Source organism: Herpailurus yagouaroundi, unplaced genomic scaffold, assembly GCF_014898765.1.
Source record: "Herpailurus yagouaroundi ecotype Mexico unplaced genomic scaffold, PumYag 141, whole genome shotgun sequence".
Classification (NCBI taxonomy): domain Eukaryota; kingdom Metazoa; phylum Chordata; class Mammalia; order Carnivora; family Felidae; genus Herpailurus; species Herpailurus yagouaroundi.
Window position 1 is genome coordinate 2289127 of NW_024412396.1, and position 22096 is coordinate 2311222.

The 22096-nt window shown below is 41.2% G+C and overlaps 1 protein-coding gene across 2 annotated transcripts; it reads right to left on the reverse strand.

The window, feature by feature from the left end:
• Positions 1 to 1040: 1040 nt before the first annotated feature.
• DAD1 (defender against cell death 1) lies at positions 1041 to 22055 on the reverse strand. 2 transcript variants are annotated; one of them, XM_040476614.1, is made up of 3 exons: positions 21762 to 22051; positions 11910 to 12084; positions 1168 to 1283 (listed from the first exon to the last, which is right to left on the reverse strand). In XM_040476614.1, the coding sequence occupies exons 1-2, from the start codon at positions 21970 to 21972 to the stop codon at positions 11954 to 11956; spliced, it is 342 nt and encodes a 113-aa protein (XP_040332548.1). In that variant the 5' UTR covers positions 21973 to 22051; the 3' UTR covers positions 1168 to 1283; positions 11910 to 11953. The 2 variants fall into 2 exon arrangements, with proteins under 2 accessions (XP_040332547.1, XP_040332548.1); XM_040476613.1 differs by lacking the exon at positions 11910 to 12084 and having other exon boundaries at positions 1041 to 1283; positions 21762 to 22055.
• Between the last annotated feature and the right edge of the window lie 41 nt (positions 22056 to 22096).

Genomic DNA, 22096 nt, shown 5'->3' on the forward strand with positions numbered 1-22096 from the left:
AATCACATGAGAACCATGTTAAAGATTATGCTGCTATAGGATCTGGGGTGGGGGGGTCGGGTGCTTGAGACTCTCCCTTTCAAAGTTCCTAGGTGATTCTGTTGGTCAGAGAACTACATTTTGAGTAGCAAGAATGCAGACCAGGGCTTCTCCAACTTGGCTGTATAGGAGGATCAGCTGTACCTAGTACAGATGCCACCCTCAAAGATTTTTAATTGGTCTGGGATGTGACCTGGGCACTGGGCTCTCATTTTGAAGTTCCTCAAGCGATTTTAATGTACAGCCAAGTTGGGAAAACCTCTAGAGCACAACCCATCATCTCAGTAGTCAGCTAAATTTAAATGGTGGAATTCTCAGCATAGCTTAGTTCCTATATATAGCACCCAAGATGGAAACAGAGTTGCTAGCATGATACACATAAATATGCCTACACTTCAACCAGCAGATCTATTGCTCTACACAAGTTGTGTCAGGACTTCTGATCTTAAGCAAGTGACAAAACTGATCTTTAATTTCTTCGCGTATGTCATGAGAATTAGAACCCCCGAGAGAGTTGAAAGAACAAAACGAGAGAATTATTTGCGCAAGTGGTTTGAAGAGTACCATTTCCTATAAGCAAACACATAAACAACCCTCACATCCTGCACTCCGTTAACACTGCCTAAGAGTTACATTCCACTTTTCACCACCAAAGCAAGCTGAAACATGTAAATGTGGAAGTACCCGCTTAGTTCAATTTCTAACAAAGTGCTTAATGATGCAGTTCCAGGAATGCATTGTGTCATAAGCATGGAACCACCTGTAACAAGTGAGGGATTAGTAAAGGATTACCAGCCTCAGGGAAAAGACAAAGGACTGTCATTTCCCAGGGTCGTCAGCACTGCCTTTTGTCATTAACTTCAGATATACTTAATGAAAACAAGGAAGCAGATTCACATTTGCAAGTTATCAACTCCTAAAGAGCTCTGCAGAGGACTGAAGGGAAAGAAGGATTTTAATACCAGTAAAGAAGAAAAATTAAAAAAAAGCCACAGGCAGAGGAAGGAGTGGCATGGAGTTTATTAATTTGAAAGGCAAAAAGGAGGTCCCACTTAATGGAAAGTAGAGGCCATCTTCATAAATGCTCATTACAAAACTGCTCTAACACAGAAGCAAGGGAACTTCTCTGGGCTCTCCACCTACATTCCAAATCAGAGTCGGTAGGAAGTATAAATCAGAAGAAAATCCACGTGTCCAAGTTGCCATCTCAAAAGCTCTTATCCAGGGGAAAGCAAAAAGTGAACCTAAAAGAGAGAAGCAGAAAGGTAAGAGAGATATCCAAGGTTTTTAAAAATGTCTTAAAACACTACAAGACAGGGCCCCAAATCCTTCCAACAAAATTCTAAACCCACAAAGACAAAGACAACTATGGGGTTCCCAAATTCTGGACGGCATTTAAGCCAGGCTAGAAGAACCAGAATAAAGCAAATATTCTTCACAGAACATTTTACAGAGATATCCATAAAAAGGAATGTTCAAATCTGAATCCCAAGCACACCAAGGCAAAACTTACTAAGAGTTGCAGGCGTGGGTTTCAACTCCGCTCTAGAATTAATAAGCTACGTGACTTAACAGAAGTCACTCTGACCTCTCTGGCTCACAAACTCTTTTGGGGGGGGGGGGGAAGGGGTTGCAATTGAGCCTCCAGGGCTTTTCTGGATCTAGAAAGCCTACAAAGCACTACATTTCAGCTGGAAGAACAGGGAGTAAAAGGAAGAATTCAACAGAGAAAAACTCCCAATCTCAAATTTAACACGGAAAGAGAAGAAATAATTTGCACTGACAGATAAGGTTATTTTTGGCAAGAAGGTGGAGGATAACTCTAAGAGAAGCAGCCACCCTACTGCTAGTCACTTGAGATGCGAGCTGTAAGCTGTGAGATGGGTTCCTCATAGCGTCTCATGTGCTGGGCTAAGGGTGCAGCCAGAAAGTGGCCCCTTAGATTTAGGGGCTCCAACACACTGAGCCGTCAGTAGTCATTTCTCCTGCAGTGTGCCATTAAAATTCTGCAATCTTCTTTGGCTGCCACGACTTGAAAAGGGCTTGAAAACACTGCCTTTCAGAAGAGCTGAGCCATCCTGGCAGGTAAAAGGGCATCACCTTATTTTACATGCCGGTTAAGGTGACCTGGAGATTCTAGCATCAGAGCTTAATAGAAAGATATTAGACTTCTAGCCAGAGTGCTTTTACGTCAGTAACAATGGTACTTAGACACATGATACAGAACTGCAGAACATTCTTATATCAATAGAATTGTGAGAAATGCATAAAAGAGCAAAAAAAAAAAAAAAACAGGAAAAAGTGTTCACAGTGAACAAATAGACCTGTTAAAACACACCTATTCACTCCACCAAACTTCCTTTTTTTAAAAAATTTTAAGTAATGTCTACACCCAACGTGGGGCTCAAACTCACAACCACAAGATCAAGAGTCACATGCTCTACAAACTGAGCCAGCCAGGTGCCCCACTCCATCAAATTTCTTAAAGCAAAAACTCTCTCAGGATGTCTGGGTGGCTCAGTCAGTTAAGCATCCAACTTCAGCTCAGGTCAGTTGGATTTCACAGTTGGTGGGTTTGAGCCCTACGTCGGGCTATCTGCTGTCAGCAGAGCCTGCTTGGGATCCTCTGTTCCCCTCTCTCTCTCTCTGCCCCTTCCCTGCTCGTGTTCTCTCCCTCTCAAAAAAATAATTAATGGGGCTCCTGGGTGGCGCAGTCGGTTAAGCGTCCGACTTCAGCCAGGTCACGATCTCGCGGTCCGGGAGTTTGAGCCCCGCGTCAGGCTCTGGGCTGATGGCTCAGAGCCTGGAGCCTGTTTCCGATTCTGTGTCTCCCTCTCTCTCTGCCCCTCCCCCGTTCATGCTCTGTCTCTCTCTGTCCCAAAAATAAATAAACGTTGAAAAAAAAATTTTTTTTTAAATAATGATAATAATTAATTAATTAAAAAAAAAAAAAACACTCTGGCCACAGACTATGAATTATGAATGCATCAGTTCTAATGGCCCAGGTGAGAGCAGACTAGAACATAGGATCATTTGAGTGAGGAGCCTTGAGACAGAATTATAAAAGAAATCCTAGTTTAGTACAAAAGTCAAGTTTTAAGCTTCTATGGTATTAAAACAGTCAAACAAATCTAAGACATGAAGGCTGGTCCATCTAGAAGGCAAAAATGACTCAGGACCTAAGTCTCATGATAGTGGTTTTCAGAAAATTCTACTTAACAAAGACCTGCTTCCTTCTTTTAAGACAAAACTACATTTACCAGATAGTATTCTAAAAGCAGAGGAGCTAGGATTCTTTGAAATGTTAACAAAACTGGACTATTCAACAGCTCAGAAGAATGGCTTCAACTGCTAACCAGGGGATGAAGATTTCAGGAAACTAATCAAATTTCTTCCCATAGTATCAAGACATGCAAAATGGAAGGCACCTACTGAGAAAAATTAGCATGACTTCTTCAGTCTATGTCACCCATGCAGAAAAGACAGTGCCATCTGATCAGTCTGCTCTAATCACCTTAAAAGAAAGCCAGGCACAACACAAAGTTAAAAATAATTATTCTCTGTATAGACACAAAAGATAATGCCAGACAGGGTCATTTCCATTTGGAATCCGTATTCTTCTCCAGCAGCATCTCTATTCAGACACTAGCACTGAGCAGATAGGCTCAAATACTGATTTTCCTTCAAACCCATCTCATCCTGGATCCCGGTCACCCAATTAACAGTGAAATTAAAGAAAATGTGAATCAAGACCATTCTGCAGAAATTCTAGGTTCCGAGCTCAATGTGAATCACTACAATCTCAGAAGGCACAAATCATGTGTTTCTAAAAATGAGAGGGGCTTTACAGATCAAGCAGTCTGATCCTCTCATTTCATAGAGGAAAGCAGTAGGTACTGGGAGTTTAACAGATTTTTCCAGGGCCGTGCTGTCTTTAACACTGAAGCCACCAGCCATACGTGGCTATTTAAACTTAGTTAAAATTAAATAAAACGTAAAAATCAGTGCCTCAGTCAGGCACATTTCAAATGTTCATTAACAACACATGGCTAGTGGCTACCATACCAGATGGTACAGACTTAGAACTATTTCCACGTTGCAGAGTTCTACTAGAGGGCACTGCACCAAGGTCATCCCCTCTGGATAGTAAGGTCTCCTGATCTGCCTTCTCTAGCATGTCTTCTGGACCCAAGATGACCAACTTTGTAGAAATATTTTATTTATTAATTTTAAGTAATCTCTACACTCAACATGGGTGGCCAGGCGCCCAGCAGAAATATTTTAGAGAGCCTATCTTCATCTTTTCTTATCTCTCCTAAACTTTCTCATTGAAAAAAAAGAAGCTTAACATTTTTAATGAAAACCTTTTAACAAGAAGATGTAATTCGTCATCCAAAAGTCTCTGAACAAAATAGAGAAGAAGGAATATGAAAGTTTAGAGTCAAGTATCTGTTATCAAGTTGCCACTCAGTCACTTAACAGTTCCAGGGCCTGGACAAGTTAATTTAAAATTCACCAAGGTTGGGGGGCACTTGGCTGGCTCAGTTGGTGAAGCATGGGACTCCAGATCCTGGGGTCATGAGTTCCAGTCTCACATTAGGTGTAGAGATTACTTTTTAAAAATTAAATTTCACTAAGGTTTAATTACCTCATGTGTAAAATAGGAATACTATCATTCATCAACCTCATTGCAGGAAGAGGCAACAGGATCACATGGGTTAATGTGTCTAAGAGTATATGTGAGTCCCACAAGCCTGATAATATGATAACCGTAAAACATTTCCAAATGTTACCTAATTTTGTAAACAGTCTTATGCAAACATTGTGCATTTTGTTGTATATACTGACTCTAACTTTCTACCTCTTGTGGATGGATGATGGAAATCTGGTAACACGGATAAAAAGCAACTGAAGAAAAAAAAGCAAAGCTCAACTGAGGATCCACACAAACAGCACAATCTCCCTGAAATACACTGGGAACTATCATGAATTCTAATAATCACAGGCTATAGCAGCTGCAAGAGAGTGATGAACATCCAGATGATGTGCATAGGGAAACTGGGCCTCAGAAACAAGCTTATTTGTCCAATCAACTAGTTAATAGAGCAAACTCTACAATGCAGGCCTTCCAATTTCTAGTCTCATGCTTGTGTTCCACCCTATAGTCCTTCAAATAAATTGTTTCCTTGGCTTCTTTCTTCCACAGCACTTTCCATGTCTTAGCATCCATGTAACTAATGATTTAGCTATTTTTATAGCATTTTCTTACAGTTGAAAGGGTTTATTTATTCATACACTCATTCAACAAACATGCACAGTGACTATTCCCCTCATGCTAAGCCCTGAGGTCCTTCAGGGAATTTAAGAGTTCAGTGGGAGAGACAGGAAAGCAAATGAACAGTTTCATAACTACTGGCTAAATGCAGCACTACAGGTATGCACAATGGGCCCCAGAAAAGACTCCTATACAACTTGGGTAGGAATTATCCAAGCTGAGAGGATGGAGTAAGGAGTTAGGGCAGCAATGAACTTCATAAACACAACTCTACTTGATATATTTTTTTTATTGAGAGCTTTAAACAGACCAAATACAAAACAGAGTTCAATCACCAATTAGTCGTTAACTAGTGTTTTTTAGTAAATAAAATAAGCAGATTTAGGGTCTTAATAATGGGTACAGAATCTCCCCCTCCATCTGGTGAAAAAAGGGGGTTGGAAAAAAAAAGATTATACTGTGTGCTTAGTTCAAAATACAGTCTACAAATTTAGAATAGTTCCTTTTTTGAGAACTTACTTGGTGGCTAGCTCTAATTCAATAAGAGGAAGTGTCAAAGAGAAAATGAAATAAAAACTGAACAGCGCCCCCCCCCCCCCCCCCGTTCAAAAAACTTAAAGATTATTACCAGTGGAGGTCATGTTGGGAACAAAAACAGGTCTAGAATGAACCAAAAAGTGCTCTTCAACTGACAAGAAAAGGAAATAAAGGGAAAATCTGTGGGTCTCTGTGCACTTGAGGTCTTCCCTGGATAACAAAATCCCTAAGCCACATTAAGGTTGCATGACCTTTGGAGCCTAACTCCACACTGCCCACCAGTGGTCAAAATGTAAAGCAACCCCCACCTAGCATGTAAGCCCACTTGGACCTCTGCTGCCCTCCTGTGACTAGAAAAAAACTAGATTTTATCACAAAGGTATCAGTGTTCCCCACCCCCACCCAGCCCCCACCCAACTCAACTTTTGCTTTGTAGTAGTACATTCTCGGCAGGAAATGTACGACCCACTAGGTGGCAGTAGAGCCTAAAGAATATTTAGATTCCCGTCCAGAGGAAATTTTCTAGGACACTACACAGGAGTACCCCTTTATTCAAGGTTTCACTTTCCATAGTTACTGCAGTCCATCACAGGGGAAGCAGATGACCCTCCTTCTAAAGTACTGTCAGGTCAATAGTACCCTAATACTAGGTCACAACATTCACCTCACTCCATCTCATCACATGGGCATTTTATCATCTCACATCACCGCAAGCAGGGTGAATACAGAACAGTAAGATGTTCTGAGAGAGAATATAGTCACAACACTTTAATTCCAGTATATAATGGTCCTATTTTGTGATTCGTAACTGTTGTTAACCTCTTACTGGGCCTAACTGATGAACTGAACTTTACCACAGGTATATGTATATAGGAAAAACAATAGTATACATAGGGTTCAGAGCTATTGGTGGTTTCAGGCATCCACTGGGGGGCTTGGAACACATCCCCCACAGAGAATAGGGGACTACTGTGCTCCCCTGATAAATTCAAAAAGCCAATAGCAATTGTTTGTAAATAGCACTGCTTGTCAGAGTTCTGTTCTGCCCAGCTCGGTTAGTCCCCTTGTTCCAGCCAGGATTAAACACCATGAATTTTTAAAGATCTGTGGGAGAATGGTCTCTATTATAAAAACAAAGCAACACTAATAAGATTTTAGCATGAGCATTGGAGCATTTTGCAAACAACCTCCCCAGGGGCTGAGCACATTTCCAAGCTCAGGTTTGTCCCTTGTGCCCAGTTCACTTTCCCTCAGATCCAGGGACCTTGTCATCAGGAACTTCCCTTCCCAAACTGTGATCCAATGGAGCTGTGTCCCTCTTCTGAATTTCCCTTCAGAACACCTCAGAGAAGCTGACAAATTTCGAAAAGAACTTCACAAACGTAAAGAAACAAACATAGGAAATACTTACAGATAGTATGTAAATTTTAAAATATTCAAATCTACTGAACTGTGTCATAAATTCATCCAAAATAAATTTACAGCCACCTAAGTGCCAGACACTAATCAGCAACTCCGAAGGTCACTAGGAGCATTTTTTACTTTTGCATTTTCTTTTTTAGGATCATCTAAAAACTATCATGAGTGGTATGCCTGGCTGGCTCAGTCAGTAGAACATGCGACTCTTGATCTCTGGGGTCACTGAGTTTGAGCCTCGTGTTGGGTGTGGAGTTTGCCTAAAAATAAAGTAAGGGGTGTCTGGGTGGTTCATGTGGTTAAGCGTCAGACTTCAGCTCCATCATGATCTCACGGTTCATGAGTTTGAGACCCGTATCGAGCTCTGTGCTGACAGTGTGCAGCGTGCTTGGGATTCTCTCTTTCTCTTTCTCTCTCTCAAAATAAATAAACTTTAGCCAACTATATAACCAGTGCTGCCAACTGAGTGGCACAGGATGGGTGTTCAGGAGACCACATAGGCTGGCCAAAGGTTGGAAAAGGCTGTGTTAATAGATCTAGGTTTTACATTAGTCCTAGCTGAATGAAATTGTCATGAAGCTCAGGTCTTCCAGCAGAGGGAAGGGAACTTCAGCTGAATCTACAATGTCTAATCTGTTCAAAATCTTTTTTTTTTTAATGTTTATTTATTTTTGAGAGACAGAGACAGAGTGCGAGCAAGGGAGGGGCAGAGACAGAGGGAGACACAGAATCTGAAGCAGGCTCCAGGCTCTGAAGCTCGTGGGGCTTGAACCCACGAACCAAGAGATCATGACCTGAGCCAAAGTTGGACACTTAACTGACTGAGACACCCAGGCACCCCTAATCTGTTCAAAATCTTAATTCCCAGCATCGATTGGTTAGGTTATTCTTTCTACTTTTCTGTATTTTTTAAACTTGTTATAATAAAAGCAAAGAAAATAATAAGGAAAGCACAGTGATAAATAACTGATTTTCTTTTTTAATCTTAACGTTTATTCATTTTTGAGAGATGGAGAGAGACAAAGCGTGAGCAGGGGATGGGGCAGAGAGAGAGGGAGACACGTAAACCGAAGCAGGCTCCAGGCTCTGAGCTGTTAGCACAGAGCCTGATGCAGGGCTCAAACTCACAGACCGCGAGATGATGACCTGAGCCAAAGATGGACACTTAACTGACTGAGCCACCCAGGCGCCCCAATAGCTGACTTTTTAAACACACTTCTTTAACTCTGCAATTGTCAAATACTCTATAGTAAACAAACAAGCAAAAATGGGGTATAAGAAAACTTTTTTGAAGTCACTCTGGATTATCAGGCTTTTTTTTTTTTAATGTTTTATTTATTTTTGAGAGAGAGAGACAGAGAGAGAGAGAGAGAGAATGAGCAGGGGAGAGGCAGAGAGAAAGAAACAATCTGAAGCAGGCTCCGGGCTCTGGGCTATTCGCACAGAACCCGATGCAGGGACTCAAACCCACGAACCCTGGGATCATGACCTGAGCCCAAGTCAAATGCTCAACTGACTGAGCCACCCAAGTGCCCCCCTCATGAGGTTATTTTAAAATTAAAGTAAGACATGGGTGCCTGGGTGGCTCAATCAGTTAAGTGTCCAACTCTTGATTTCGGCTCAGGTCATGATCTTGTGGTTTGTGGGATTAAGCCCCACAGAATTCTCTCTCTCTGCCTCTCTCCCCTGCTCGAACTCTCTCCCAAAATAAATAAACTTTTAAAAAATAAAAAATAAATAAAAGACACAGAACAAGAAGCACTTAAATCCTGACCTATGGTGAGCTCTCACTATCTGTATGTTAATTTAGTTACTTCTTGAATATTTATTTTTTCAACTCAATGCCATTTTCTTCTGATCTGCCTTTTTTCAGAGTAGCTGCTAGTTTTAAATGTCATCCTCAAATTCATGCAAGAGCATACACTGGAGATGTTTATTCTTTTTATACCCAACCCTCAATGTACTTGGCAAGTATAGAGAATGTTCAATCTGTTTTATTCTACCTTCTGAGTTGGTATAAATATTGAGAACTTACTTGGAAAATATTTTAAAAGTGTTTTGGCACACTACACATAAAAAGGGCAGGGGTGCCTAGGCGGCTCAGTTGGTTAAGCATCCAGCTCTTGATTTTGGCTCAGGTCAGGATCTCACAGTTCATGAGTTCAAGCCCCATGTCAGGCTCTGCACTGACAGCATCTTTCTCCCTCTGTCTCTGTCCCTTCCCCTGCTATCTCTCAAAATAAATAATAAAATAAACTTAAAAAAAGAGTTAGGGGCATCTGAGTGGCTCAGTCAGTTAAGCATCCAACTTCAGCTCAGGTCATGATCTTACAGTTTGTGGGTTCTAGTCCCATGTCAGGGTCTGTACTGACAGCTCAGAGCCTAGAGTCTGCTTCAGATTCTGTGTCTCCCTCTCTCTCAGCCCCTTCCCTGCTTGCTCTCTCTCTCAAAAATAAACTTTTTAAAAATAAAAAAAAAGCTAAAATAAAAAGAAGCACATAAAAAGGGAAAATAGATACAGGTTTAAAAGTAGGAGAGTATAACCTGTGTCAAACAAATGATCTCTGTGAAAAATCTTTTGGGCAATGTCCGAGAAAAGGATTTTTCAATGAGCATACTCTCTACAGAATGATTTACCACTGTAATCTGGGATTGGAAGATTTTGCTCTACCTTGGGCCCATTAATTCCCAGTTGAACAAGTGGCCCTATGTTGTTAATATGGTCTGCAGTATGCAATTCCTGCTGAGCCTGCTTTTTTGTCTCTGTTTTTGTCATAATTTTGAAATACTAAGCTCTCTGCAGCAGAGTCCTCTTCCAATCACGTCGGCCATAGGAAATCATTTTCCATGATTTGGTATCTCCCTGAGCCTAAAGAACACCCTTGAATCATTTGCTCTGTTCCCTTCCTAAGCATACACATGACTCCTCTAGAAAAAATAATTTTAGTAATCTAAAGCAAATCAGTCAAAAGACTTATGACTTTCCCAGCAAGGTTACTATCAGAGAGCCCAAGAGTCACTCATGAGGTTTGCAAGTATAAGGTCAATGTTGGTGGTTTGGTTTTTTAGCTGTACTCAAAGAGTTATCATCCTCAGATACCTTGTCTGCTGCCTCTGCTCCCAAATGGCATATAACTCCCTTCTCTGGACTCCCACAGTACTTTGTTCAGATCTTTGGTGTGGCTCTAACTATGCTGAATTTTAACTGCTATGTTTATAGGCCTTCTCCTCTACTAGAAAAGTTAAGAGCCACATTTTACTTTTGTTTGTATTCCCAGTAACAAGGCACTGACTGCCACATAGAAGGTGTGGTAAGGGGAGGGAGGGGGACAACTCAAGCCCTGATCAGGTTTCCAAAGAGTTAAACTGTATCAGAATAGTAGAAAGAAGTACTTCTCAAACTTTTTCACTGAAATAAACCATTTCTGTCAACTTACCACTACCAAAAATGAAACCTTACCTGAATTAACAGAACTGTTTTTGAAGCAGTTATCAATAACAAAAAGAATCCATGGAACACTGTAAGCAACTAATTCATTCATGCCAGAAATTAATGTACAGTCCTTGTCGCATTATTGCATACACTTTGGACACAGTCGCTAACTCTTGTGTTATACTGCTGATTAGTACAAACATGACAGATTTCTTAGTGACAGAGGCTAGTCCTAGGATATTCTTCCCCCAAAAAGGATAACATTTCCTAAGGTTCTTTTTTTTCCTACCACCCAAAAGCAACACTAAATGTTATGATGGAAAGGCAAAGAAAAGAGCGCATTCACTCATCGTACTAGAGGAGCAATGGGCCAAGAGCACCACTAGGGAAGGCACCACTCTGCAACCACCTAGCTGTGTGGCCACAGAAGGCCTCTGTTTTCTCATATATAAAATAACAGTGTCAACACACAGTTTGGAAACCACTCATGTGCTTCTTAGAGATTTAGGATTCTGCTTGGGAGGAAGAAAGGCCAAGCAGAGAGGGCTTTTCAATTCTGTCAATCAAAACAACTCCAGCTCCATTGCTGTTTTATATACTGAGATTCTACATAAGAGTTTAGAGAAAAAGGAGTTCTACGCTAATAAAGGGAAAATGGCAAACGAACCAAATAACATCTCATCATATATTTTAAAGTCTTCCCCCAAGCTAATCCAATTTCCCCATTTATTTCCACTTTAGCACACATTATTAGCAAATGGCCACAGTCCTTCATTCAGCATATACTGGATGTCTACCAGATGTGAGCACTCTACTAGGGGAACAATGGCCCAGCATTTAAAAGTTACCTGAGATCAAAGAAAAAAATTATAGAGCAAATCTCCAGGCAGAACCTACAATTTATGTCTCTTCCAAGATTTCCATTATTTTCATGAAGTTACTGATGCAGAAACTTAGGTATTAGCTACAGGCAAAGTCTTACTTTCTGTTATCTTAATGATTTGCAAAACAGTGAGAAGAGAAGGCAATGACCAAGAGAGACAGCACTGAAGACTCACGATCAGCTTAATGCTTTGCATTCCAATAGAAAATTCTGCAAATGTCTTATCAGCAATATGGGAACCCGGGCAACTATAATCAAAACCAGCCACACTCAACTTCCATGCCTAAAATCAACATTATGGCACAAGGGCTATGATCACTACTTACATTCTTCTAGCCTCCTACTCCTCAATTAAGTAAATGGGAGTAATTCAGCCAACGAAGTTCATTACGACAAGGTGCAGGATGGTGCTGGCAAAGAGAAAATCAGCAAAAGCTCGTTCTGGGGAGATGCCTTGGAAATCCGCTTTGTTCTGTGGGTTGATCTGTATCCTGAGGCAAACTGCACAAGAAGCAAAACATGAAAATGATTATCTAGAAAAAAACACAAATATGACTGCTAATGAAACACCCATACTCTACGTCCCAATAATTCTAACGGAAATGATGCATAAGTGCATCCAAAGGCACATACAGGAATGATACCCAGGACAGCCTCAAACGAGAAACAATCTAAATGTCTCTCAACAGGCAAATGGATAAACTATGGCATATGCACACAATAAAGTACCATGCAGCAGTGAAAAAGAACTTCACAATATGAAGACCTCCCACAAATATGTTAAGCAACGCAATCCAGACACCAAAAAACCCATGCTGTATGATCCCATCTATATACAGTTTAACAGGAGGCAAACCAATCCACGAAAATATAAGCCATATAAGCCTCTTTCACAGGAAGAGGAAATGACTGGGAAGGTGCAAGGAGGGCTCTAGGTGCTGGTAATGTTCTGCTCTGGGTGCCGGCCAGACAGGTGAATTTAAGAATTCATGATGGTACAACTCAGTTTTATGTTCATGTTTAAGTTAAAAGAAAAAAATATGATGTTTCAGGTTAAAAACCAAAAGCTCACTCAGAAAAAGATATATATTACTAACATATCTTCAGAACTCTCCTATCTCCTGACTTAAATTTATATTTACACCTCGATTGGGGTGTAGGTGAGGCAGTAACAAAGAGGCCGGGCTGAATGAGAAAAAGTTATAAAACTTTGAATTTTTTTTTTAGCTCATTTATTTATTTTGAGAAAGAGAGTGCATGTATGAGCAGGGGAGGGGCAGAGAGAGAGAGGGAGAGAGAGAATCCCAAGCAGACTCCACACGGTCAGTGCACAGAGACCTATGCAGGGCTCAAGCCCATAAAACCGCAAGATCATGACCTGAGCCAAAATCAAGAGTCGGATGCTTAATCGACTGAGCCACCCAGGCACCCCAAACTGTGAATTATTTTCTAATAAAATGTGCATAATATTGGATAGCACAGACCATAAGTAGAAGATGCTTATCCATGAGGACCTCATAGTTATCATCTTTGATATTAAAGTTCTAGCAGCTGCTTGTCTCAAAAAAAGGCAAGAGATCTAAACTATATAACGTTGACAGAGAACTCTCCACTGCCACACTCTAGATCCTTGAAGATGCCAACCTGATACATTAGCCACAGTCACCATTTGACATGAAATGGAAGCTCTACGAGTACACTTTTCCAAAATATCTTTATGCCTGTGTTAAATAATTACACTACTTAAGAAAATCTAAATTTGCTTCAGGCTAACAGCCCTTACATCACCAACCAAGAAAACAAAACGAACTGAGATCTAACCCAAAGATCAGAAAACTACCAGATTAGTTCTCCAGAGGCCATTACCATGGCAACAGTTTTCATTATGCTTAAACATGTAAATACTGTGAAACACTACTGATCTTTTCAACACCTGGACTCTTCAAAATATGAAGGACACTGACTGAAGCAAGGGCAACCAATTAAAATCCCGCTGTGGAGAGTACAGACTGGTTCAACCATTTGGGAGAGTTGGCAATATCCATTAAAATTTTAAATGTTTTTACTTTTTGAATAAGGAATTTGTCTAGCAGAACAAAGAATTTCTAACATCATGTTCATAAAGTTGGAACACAAAGTGAAAACAGTCCAAATGTCATCAAGGGGATTATTTCAATAAATTACACTATAGACATGCAATGAAATCCTATGCAATTATTTTAAAAAAGAGAGATAAATTCTCTATATCCTGACAGTAAAGACAACCGAGATATATTAAGTGAAAGGAAAAAAAAAAGCCAAATAATTATTCCATTGTCCATTTCTCTTAAGAAAAAGATATTTTCTCATTTCGGTTAGTTGGAACCTGGGAAAAAATATGGAGAGATAGATACCAAACTAGTAACAGTGGCTCTAGAGATGGAGGGTGGGGACAGAGTTCTGTTTCAGAAAATATGAGGGGACAAAAGAGAAGCTCCCTGTGAAGGTGGGTAAGGTAATGAATTGATGCGTTTTCATTACTACAATCACAGTAAGCCACCTTATTTTATTGACAACGTAAGAATCAGAGTTCCATGGAGACAGAAAGGACCTTGGAGTTATAAAGGCCAATACCTATCTGATACATAAAATGCCCAAGAAGAGGTGGGGGTGGGGCATACTGGCAGAAGGTGCATGATCACCTGGGAAGTTTTCCAAAGTATACTCACCACTACTAGAACCTGATAAGCCATCCCTAGGTAAGGAATTACAAACCTTCCAGAACCTGTGTTACTGATAGGGGTGTCCTATCCCTCATAAGCACTGGGATACAAACATGGCAAAGAAAATCTGTTAAAAAAGCTCCTCCACAAATGATCATTCAGTCTCTCCCTAAGCACTTCCAAAGATGGAAATTTACTACCTCCTAAGGCAGACAACTTCATTTAAGCAGTCCTAATTCAATCTATCTCCTTAAATGTTCATTCATCCAGCAAATTATTTACTGAGCACCTATTATGTGCCATGCATCACCCCAGGTGCCGGGAACATGGCACAGAACAAGACAGACAAGAGTCTGGCTCCCAAGAAACTTACACTCCAATAGAGAGAAACATATAATAAGTAAGCAAATAAACAAGGAAATATCAGGTAGTGATTATGTGCTATGAAGAAAATAAAACAAGGAAAGGTTCAATTTGGAGTTTCAGACCAGACATCACGTGAAGATGAGGCAAGAGGATTTACTAATTTGGAATGCAGGGAATGGGTCAGAACTAAAAACATCAATGTGGTAAATTGTAGTTATATAGACATTAAACTCACCTACGGAAAGAAATTGGAGAACAAGAGGTATCTAGCATCATGTCCTCAGACAGAGAAGTACCTAGCACAAACAGTAGGAAGGAAAAACCAATGAGGTGAGAAGGAACAACCAGGAGAGTGTAGTGCTATAAAAGCTTCAAGAAGAAAGTACTTCCAACAGGAGGCAGCAGCCAACCATGTTAAATACTAAATGTTGTTGCGCATTCAGGCAAAGTGAAATAGATGGCCATTAGGTTTGGCAAGATGGCAAGCAGTTTCACTGAGTGGTGGAATAGACCACCTCAAGAGTGGGGTAAGGAATGAACGGAAAGTGAGAAAGAAACAGCAACTATTCTGTAAAGGCATTCTGTGATGATGGGGAAGATATGGAATGGCAGCTGGAGGGGTTTCTGGGGCCAAATTTTTTTTTTATTTGTTTATTCTTGGGAGAGAGAGAGAATGTGAGCGTGTGAGCAGGGGAAGGGATAAAGAGAGGGAGAGAATTCCAAGCAGGCTCCATGCCATCAGTGCAGAGCCCGAGTGGAGCTCAAACCCACAAACTGTAAGATCATAAGCTGAGTCAAAATCAACAGTCGGATGCTTAACTGACTGAGCCACCCAGGCTGCCCTTAATTGGATAATATTAGAGTCTGCATATATGATGGGAATGATCCAGTAGAGAGAGGCTTTTTTTTTTGGGGGGGGGGGGGAGGGGTTGGGTGTTTTGTTTTGTTTTGTTTTGTTTTGTTTTGTTTTGTTTTTGGTGCAAAAAGGCGATTTTATTAAAGCATGAGGACAGGACCCGTGGGCAGGAAGAACTGCTGAGAGAGAAATAATAATGCAGAATGAAAAGATGATTGCAGAAGTTGAGTCCCTGAAGGAACAAGAGAACACTACCCAAGTGAAGGAGCTAGCATTGGACAGGAAAGGGACACATCAACCATTAACATGGGAAGTCAAAGAGTAAGGGTACAGGTGCAGATGTGCTGCTAGGATTCCTTGCTGGGAAGATGAAAGGATTCCTGTCTACCTTTTTAGTAAAAAAGTAAATAAAACAAGATCATCAACTGAGAATAAAGGAAAAGAGGATATACAGAAGAGAGTTAAGAGAGAAGTTATAATGCATTATTTTGGAAAAGCAAACATTTAAGGGAGTATTATAGGACCACTGGGTAAGTGGTCCTGTATGTGTGCCCATGTGCCTATTTTCACCATACTTCTCCATCAGAGCACTCCATCCAGGTACTTGTCTGTGTCTCCCACTAGATTATAAACTCTAGGACAACAGAGACCATGTCTGTGGGTCTCACAGCTCATCCTCAGTACATGGCAGAGAATCTGGCACATAACTGTTTAGTATTCACTTAATTATTACGGGCACACTCACGATTTAACATATACAGTGTTAAGCACTGAAGATGAACAGATGAAAAGACAGTCCCTTTCCTCAAGAGGCCCATCTTCCAGAGTGAAGACAGACACACAAATATATACAGCACAGTATCAAAGTGCCACACCTCCCTCCCACCCTCTCTCTCTCTCTCTCTCTCTCTCACACACACACACACACACACACACACACACACACGTGAAGTAAGAATATAGAAAAAAGACCAAAATCTGCTGGAGGAGTCAGGGAACGGTTCCAAAGGGAAGCAGCACTTGAGCTAAGCTAAGAAACAAAGGAATTTCCCAGGCAGTCAAGCAAAAGTAAAATAGCTTGAGACATCACAGCACGTTCAGAGACTATCAAGTAACTAATGCTAGGGTATGAAGTACAAAGGAAGCAGAGACAAGAAGTGAAACTGGAGATATAGATGGGATCAGATCATGAAAGAGCCTGGTGCCATGAAAAAGATTTTTAAGGGCACCTGGGTGGCTCAGTTGGTTAAACTTCCAACTTCAGCTCAGGTCATGATCTCATGGTTCATGAGTTCGAGTCCTGTGTCGGGCTCTATGCTGACAGCTCAGAGCCTAGAGCCAGCTTCAGATTCTGTGTCTCCTCTCTCTGCCCTTCCCCTGCTCACACCGTCTCTGTCTCTCTCAAAAACAAACAAACAAACAAATAAATTTTTTTAAGGTTTTTAATTTTTCACTGGGACACTGATAAATTTTATGCAGGGAGTGCAATGATCTGATTTGCAAGTCAAATCGAGCCCACAAACACAAGTGGAAGACAGACTGGAGGGAGAGAGACCTCTGCTGGGAGACAAGTGAGGAAGATTACAGTGGTCTAAATAAGGGATATTGAGGGGTGCCTGGGTGGTTCAGTCGGTTAAGCATCCGACTATGGCTCAGGTAATGATCTCGCAGTTCGTGAGTTCAAGCCTTGCATCAGGCTCTGTGCTGACAGCTCAGAGCCTGGAGCCTGCTTCAAATTCTGTGTCTCCCTCTATCTCTGCCCCTCCCCTGCTCATGCTCGGTCCCTCCCTCTCATAAAAATAAACATTAAAAAAATTTTAATAAAAAATAAATAAACGAGATACTGAGAGCCTTGGTCACTGAGGATGGAGAGCTAGCTACAGATATGAAAGAGATTTAGAAACAGGCACAAGGTTAGCAAACTTCCAGTCTCTGGGATGGCAGTTATGGTAGATAATATTAGGGCCCAAAAATCTGATAGACAATTCCCAAAGAAATGCTGGACCCCAGTCCACATGGCCCAATAGCTCCCATGAGATAAATACTCTGGATTAGGCCTCCTTGCCCTTTAAATTCAAACTGCTTTTGGATTTGTACACTGGAAGAAACTAACTATTTTTTTTAATCCAAAACTGTTTCATATAGGTTAGACAATAAAATAAATCAGAAGTTGTAAAATGACTTAAAAACTGATTTCAAGGAGTTCGAGCCCCGCGTCAGGCTCTGGGCTGATGGCTCAGAGCCTGGAGCCTGTTTCCGATTCTGTGTCTCCCTCTCTCTCTGCCCCTCCCCCGTTCATGCTCTGTCTCTCTCTGTCCCAAAAATAAATAAATGTTGAAAAAAAAAATTTAAAAAAAAAAAAAAAAAAACTGATTTCAAGATCAAAGACTTATTTTTAAAAATCTTCATGTTTTCTGCCTATCTCTCCTAAATAGTACTCTGAATGAGCAGAAAGAGGGATTTCACTTAGGGTAAAAAAGGAAACTAGAAGGGCTGCCAACCCGGGAATGTTACTCTAACAAAGGGACAGATGTCCTCAGCTAGAGATATCTAACCATAAGATAAACAGTCAGCTGCTAAGGAAATTTGAAATCTGTCTCTTCAAGCTTACTATACTTTACACTGTTGATCCAAAAAAAAAAAAAAGATTTCTCAATGGCAATTTTCTACCTCTGGCTCCTTGAAACCACAGGTAAGTCTCCTAGCCATAAGGGAATAGAAGAAAACAGACTATTTTCACTGAGACCAAATAATACCAGGTTTTTTAAAAATGTGACAGTAAAAAAAAAGAAATAAAAAAGAAAAAAAGTGTGATAGCATTCTATATTAGTTAAAAATATACTGATCAATTTCCAAAGAACATATGTTAAATTAACACATGTAGAAGGAATGGAACAAAACAGGCTGCCAAAAAGAAATTAGGAAACCAGACAAAGTAAGTTTTCCCTCCAATTCATCACTGTAGGCTAACACCAATTGTAAGTCTCTCCCTTACTCAAATTTAGAAAAAAAGCAGGGAGTAGAGGGGGAAGCACCTGGCTGGCTCAGTCAGAAAAGCATGCAACTCCTAGGTCTCCAGGTTTTGAGTTCAAGCCCCACACTGGGTGTAGAGATTGCATAAGTTAAGTAAATAAATAAAAATAAAATAAAGTAAAATAAAATAAAATCTAAATCCTGAGATGCTTTCCCATTACCTACAGAATAAAATCTTTGGCCTGGCACTCAAAGCTCTAGCATCCGCACTACCTAAACTTTCAACATAACCTCCTACAATCCCATTCTCTAGCTAAATGGCCTCCTCCCTCCTCTCCCAACAGGAAACCACAGGAAAATTAGCAACCCAGCACCATAAACAGGTACAAGGCTTCCCTTCCCAACAATCACAACAAAGGATAAACTCCAAATTTCAAATTTCCCATTAAAATATCTCCTGTTGAGGAGCACCTGGGCAGCTCAGTCAGTTGAGCATGACTTCAGCTCAGGTCATGATCTCACAGTTTTTGAGTTTGAGCACCGCATTGGGGCTCACTGTATGCAGTGTGGAGCATGCTTCAGATCCTTGTCCCCCTCTCTCAAAAAATAAATATTAAACATACACACACACTTTAAAACATCTCCTGTTGAGGATCTGGGCTAACAATGAGCAGAGAGGTAGTAAGGGCATTTAATAAGGGCAACGCTGTCAAAAGAAATGCAGATGATACCCTTTGATGGTAACTATGAACTGTGATGAATGCTTTCTTTTCCTGAAGCAACTTTCATTTCTCTGGCCCAATTACCTGTAATCTAACAGTTTTGGAAATCCCAATCCCCCATATTGACTCCACTAATAAAGTGCCCTTTCACAGACATTCTCTTCAAAGACAAGCTATGACTTCTTACTAGGGAGGTGGGTAGGGAGTCTGCCAACTCAACTGTAGATACAATAGCTTCAAAAACAGGAAAAATTATCTGCTCAAAAAATCTTCTGGTTTTCGGGTGCCTGGGAGGCTCAGTCGGTTAAGTATCTGACTTGATTCAGCTCACATCATGATCTCACAGTTCGTGGTATCGAGCCCCAAGTCAGGCGCTGCGATGACAGCACAGAGCCTGCTTGGGATTCTCTCTCGCTCTCCCTCTGCCCATCTCCACTCTCACATGGACACCACTCTCACTCTCAAAATAAACATTTTTAAGAATTTGTTCCCAGGGCACCTAGGTGGCTCAGTAGGTTAAGCATCCAACTTCAGCACAGGTCACGATCTCGCAGTTCATGGCTTCAAGCCCTGCATCAGGCTCTGTGCTGACATCTCAGACTCTGGGGCCTGCTTCAGATTCTGTGTCTCCCTCTCTCTCTGCCTCTCCCCTGCTCATGCTCTGTCTCTCTCTCCCCACCGCCACCCCCCAAAAAAACATATAAATAAATAAACATTAAAGATAATAAAATAAAAATAAAAATAATTTGCTCTGGTTTTATCACATTAATAATCTACAACTGTAGTCCATACCTACTCTTCAGTAAATCACACTCTTCCATATAGCCTTAAGGAAGCATTCTTAACCTTAAGAGGCTTATGAAACCAGGGAGACTTCAGCAATAAACTTTCTTTTTAATCAGCTTGGGCCCCACCCTATTCCTACTCCTGCAGACCTGCAAGGCAAAAATCATCAAACAAAAGTCACTGGAGGTTCTCAAAATTCCTTCTCCAGCCTAGATAATAAAAATCCTAGTCACAAAAAGTCGGGGGCAGGGTGAGGGCAGGTGGGATAGGTCAGGAATCTGGAGCAAAAAGGGTAGTGCATCTGGGGTATATGATGGTGGTAACATTTGAACTCCTGATAGCCAGGATGCTGCCACAAAGAACCTAGTGTTGGTCCTCTAGGACAAAACTCAAAATCATAATGAAACACCCAACTAACAGACTGTTAACTCTCAAACTCCAGACCAAGCTAGTGCACAAGTCATTAAGTCTTCAGGCTTAAAGTTTTGAGAGAGAAAGCAGAATATCTCTGGTTTGAGTCTGAAGTAGCATTTGTGTAAAAGCCATTCTATAGACCTATAAGCAGAGAACCACTATAAATTAACAATTCTAATCCTGTATTTTGTCTGTGCCCCACCTATACACTCATTAAGAACAAGGAACATAAACCTGATGCACCTCCAAAGCTTTTATCACAGTATTTGTATTTGATTCAAAATGCAATTGATGGCCTGATAATAATCACAGTGGGAAAAAAATTAATTCTGGCATGTTCTCAAAGTCAGAGAGAAGGCGATACCAGGGACTGGAAAGGCCATCTGATGGCCACCTATAAAGTGGACTGCCTAACACTCATGGGCCAAGCCTGAACTTGGCATTCATACAGTTCCTATTGGGCAACAAAGGTCAGATTTTGGCAAAAATTTACGGGACAGTCAACTCTTGTTAAATATGACTGTCTACAAGGTATCAAATGCTGGGAATCAGAATAAAAGCTAAAACAGAACTATGTGAATAAAAACTGAGTTCAGGCTAATGAAATAACAGTTTCATCCACAAGAAATAAGTAAAAGCAGCTAAAAGCCAAAGTCAAGTAAAGGTTGATTCAATGAGCAAACCACCTGTATTTATATTTCTTACACTGTTCATTGCAATGTTTCACTGGCGGTTAGCAGTGATTAGGCCAAGTTGAGAGAGATGCTTTCAGAGCTGGGTTTCCATTTTAAAGGTCTACCAACTTTAGGGGCGCCTGGGTGGCGCAGTCGGTTAAGCGTCCGACTTCAGCCAGGTCACGATCTCGCGGTCCGTGAGTTCGAGCCCCGCGTCGGGCTCTGGGCTGATGGCTCAGAGCCTGGAGCCTGTTTCCGATTCTGTGTCTCCCTCTCTCTCTGCCCCTCCCCCGTTCATGCTCTGTCTCTCTCTGTCCCCAAAATAAATAAACGTTGAAAAAAAAAAATTTAAAGGTCTACCAACTTTAAAGATATGTTAAAGCTAAGTGAAAGCTGAAATGGAGTTTTCCTGGACCAATAGGAACATAGTGTACTGGATCACCAAGTTGAGAAGCAGCATGAAGAGGGTTTTTCTAGAGACTTAATTCCAGCTCCTAGGCGGCTGTTTGGCACTAGGCTTGTGGTAACTTTTCCGAGCCTCAATTTCCCCATTCACAACAGGGCAATGCAGCTCCTCTCATAACGTCACGAGGCGGGGAGCTGATACAAAAGAGAGTGCTGTGGGAATAAAAGCAGTGCGCCAAAGTAAACACATTATTACTGCGATTACTTATAGAATCATTACCCGCTAGGATGAAGCTCCCCACACAAGAGATGAAGCCCGAGAGAAAAGAGTTGAAGGGGAAGGTCCCCACGAGGAGGCAATAACCGAACTGTAGCGCCCCGGTCAGCAGTATGTACAGGAGGTACGCGTCAAGCAACTTCAGACGCTGAGGAGTGGAGCTCAAGTACTCTTCTAAGAACCGCGAGATGACGGACACTACCGACGCCGACATGACTACACACTCGGTCCTCCGGCCTGCCCTCCACAAACACCTGGCGAAACCGATGGCCACACCGGATGTAGCCTTAGCGCCTGCGCACCGCTGTGGCCCAGCTCCGCCCTTTCCGATTTGCCAC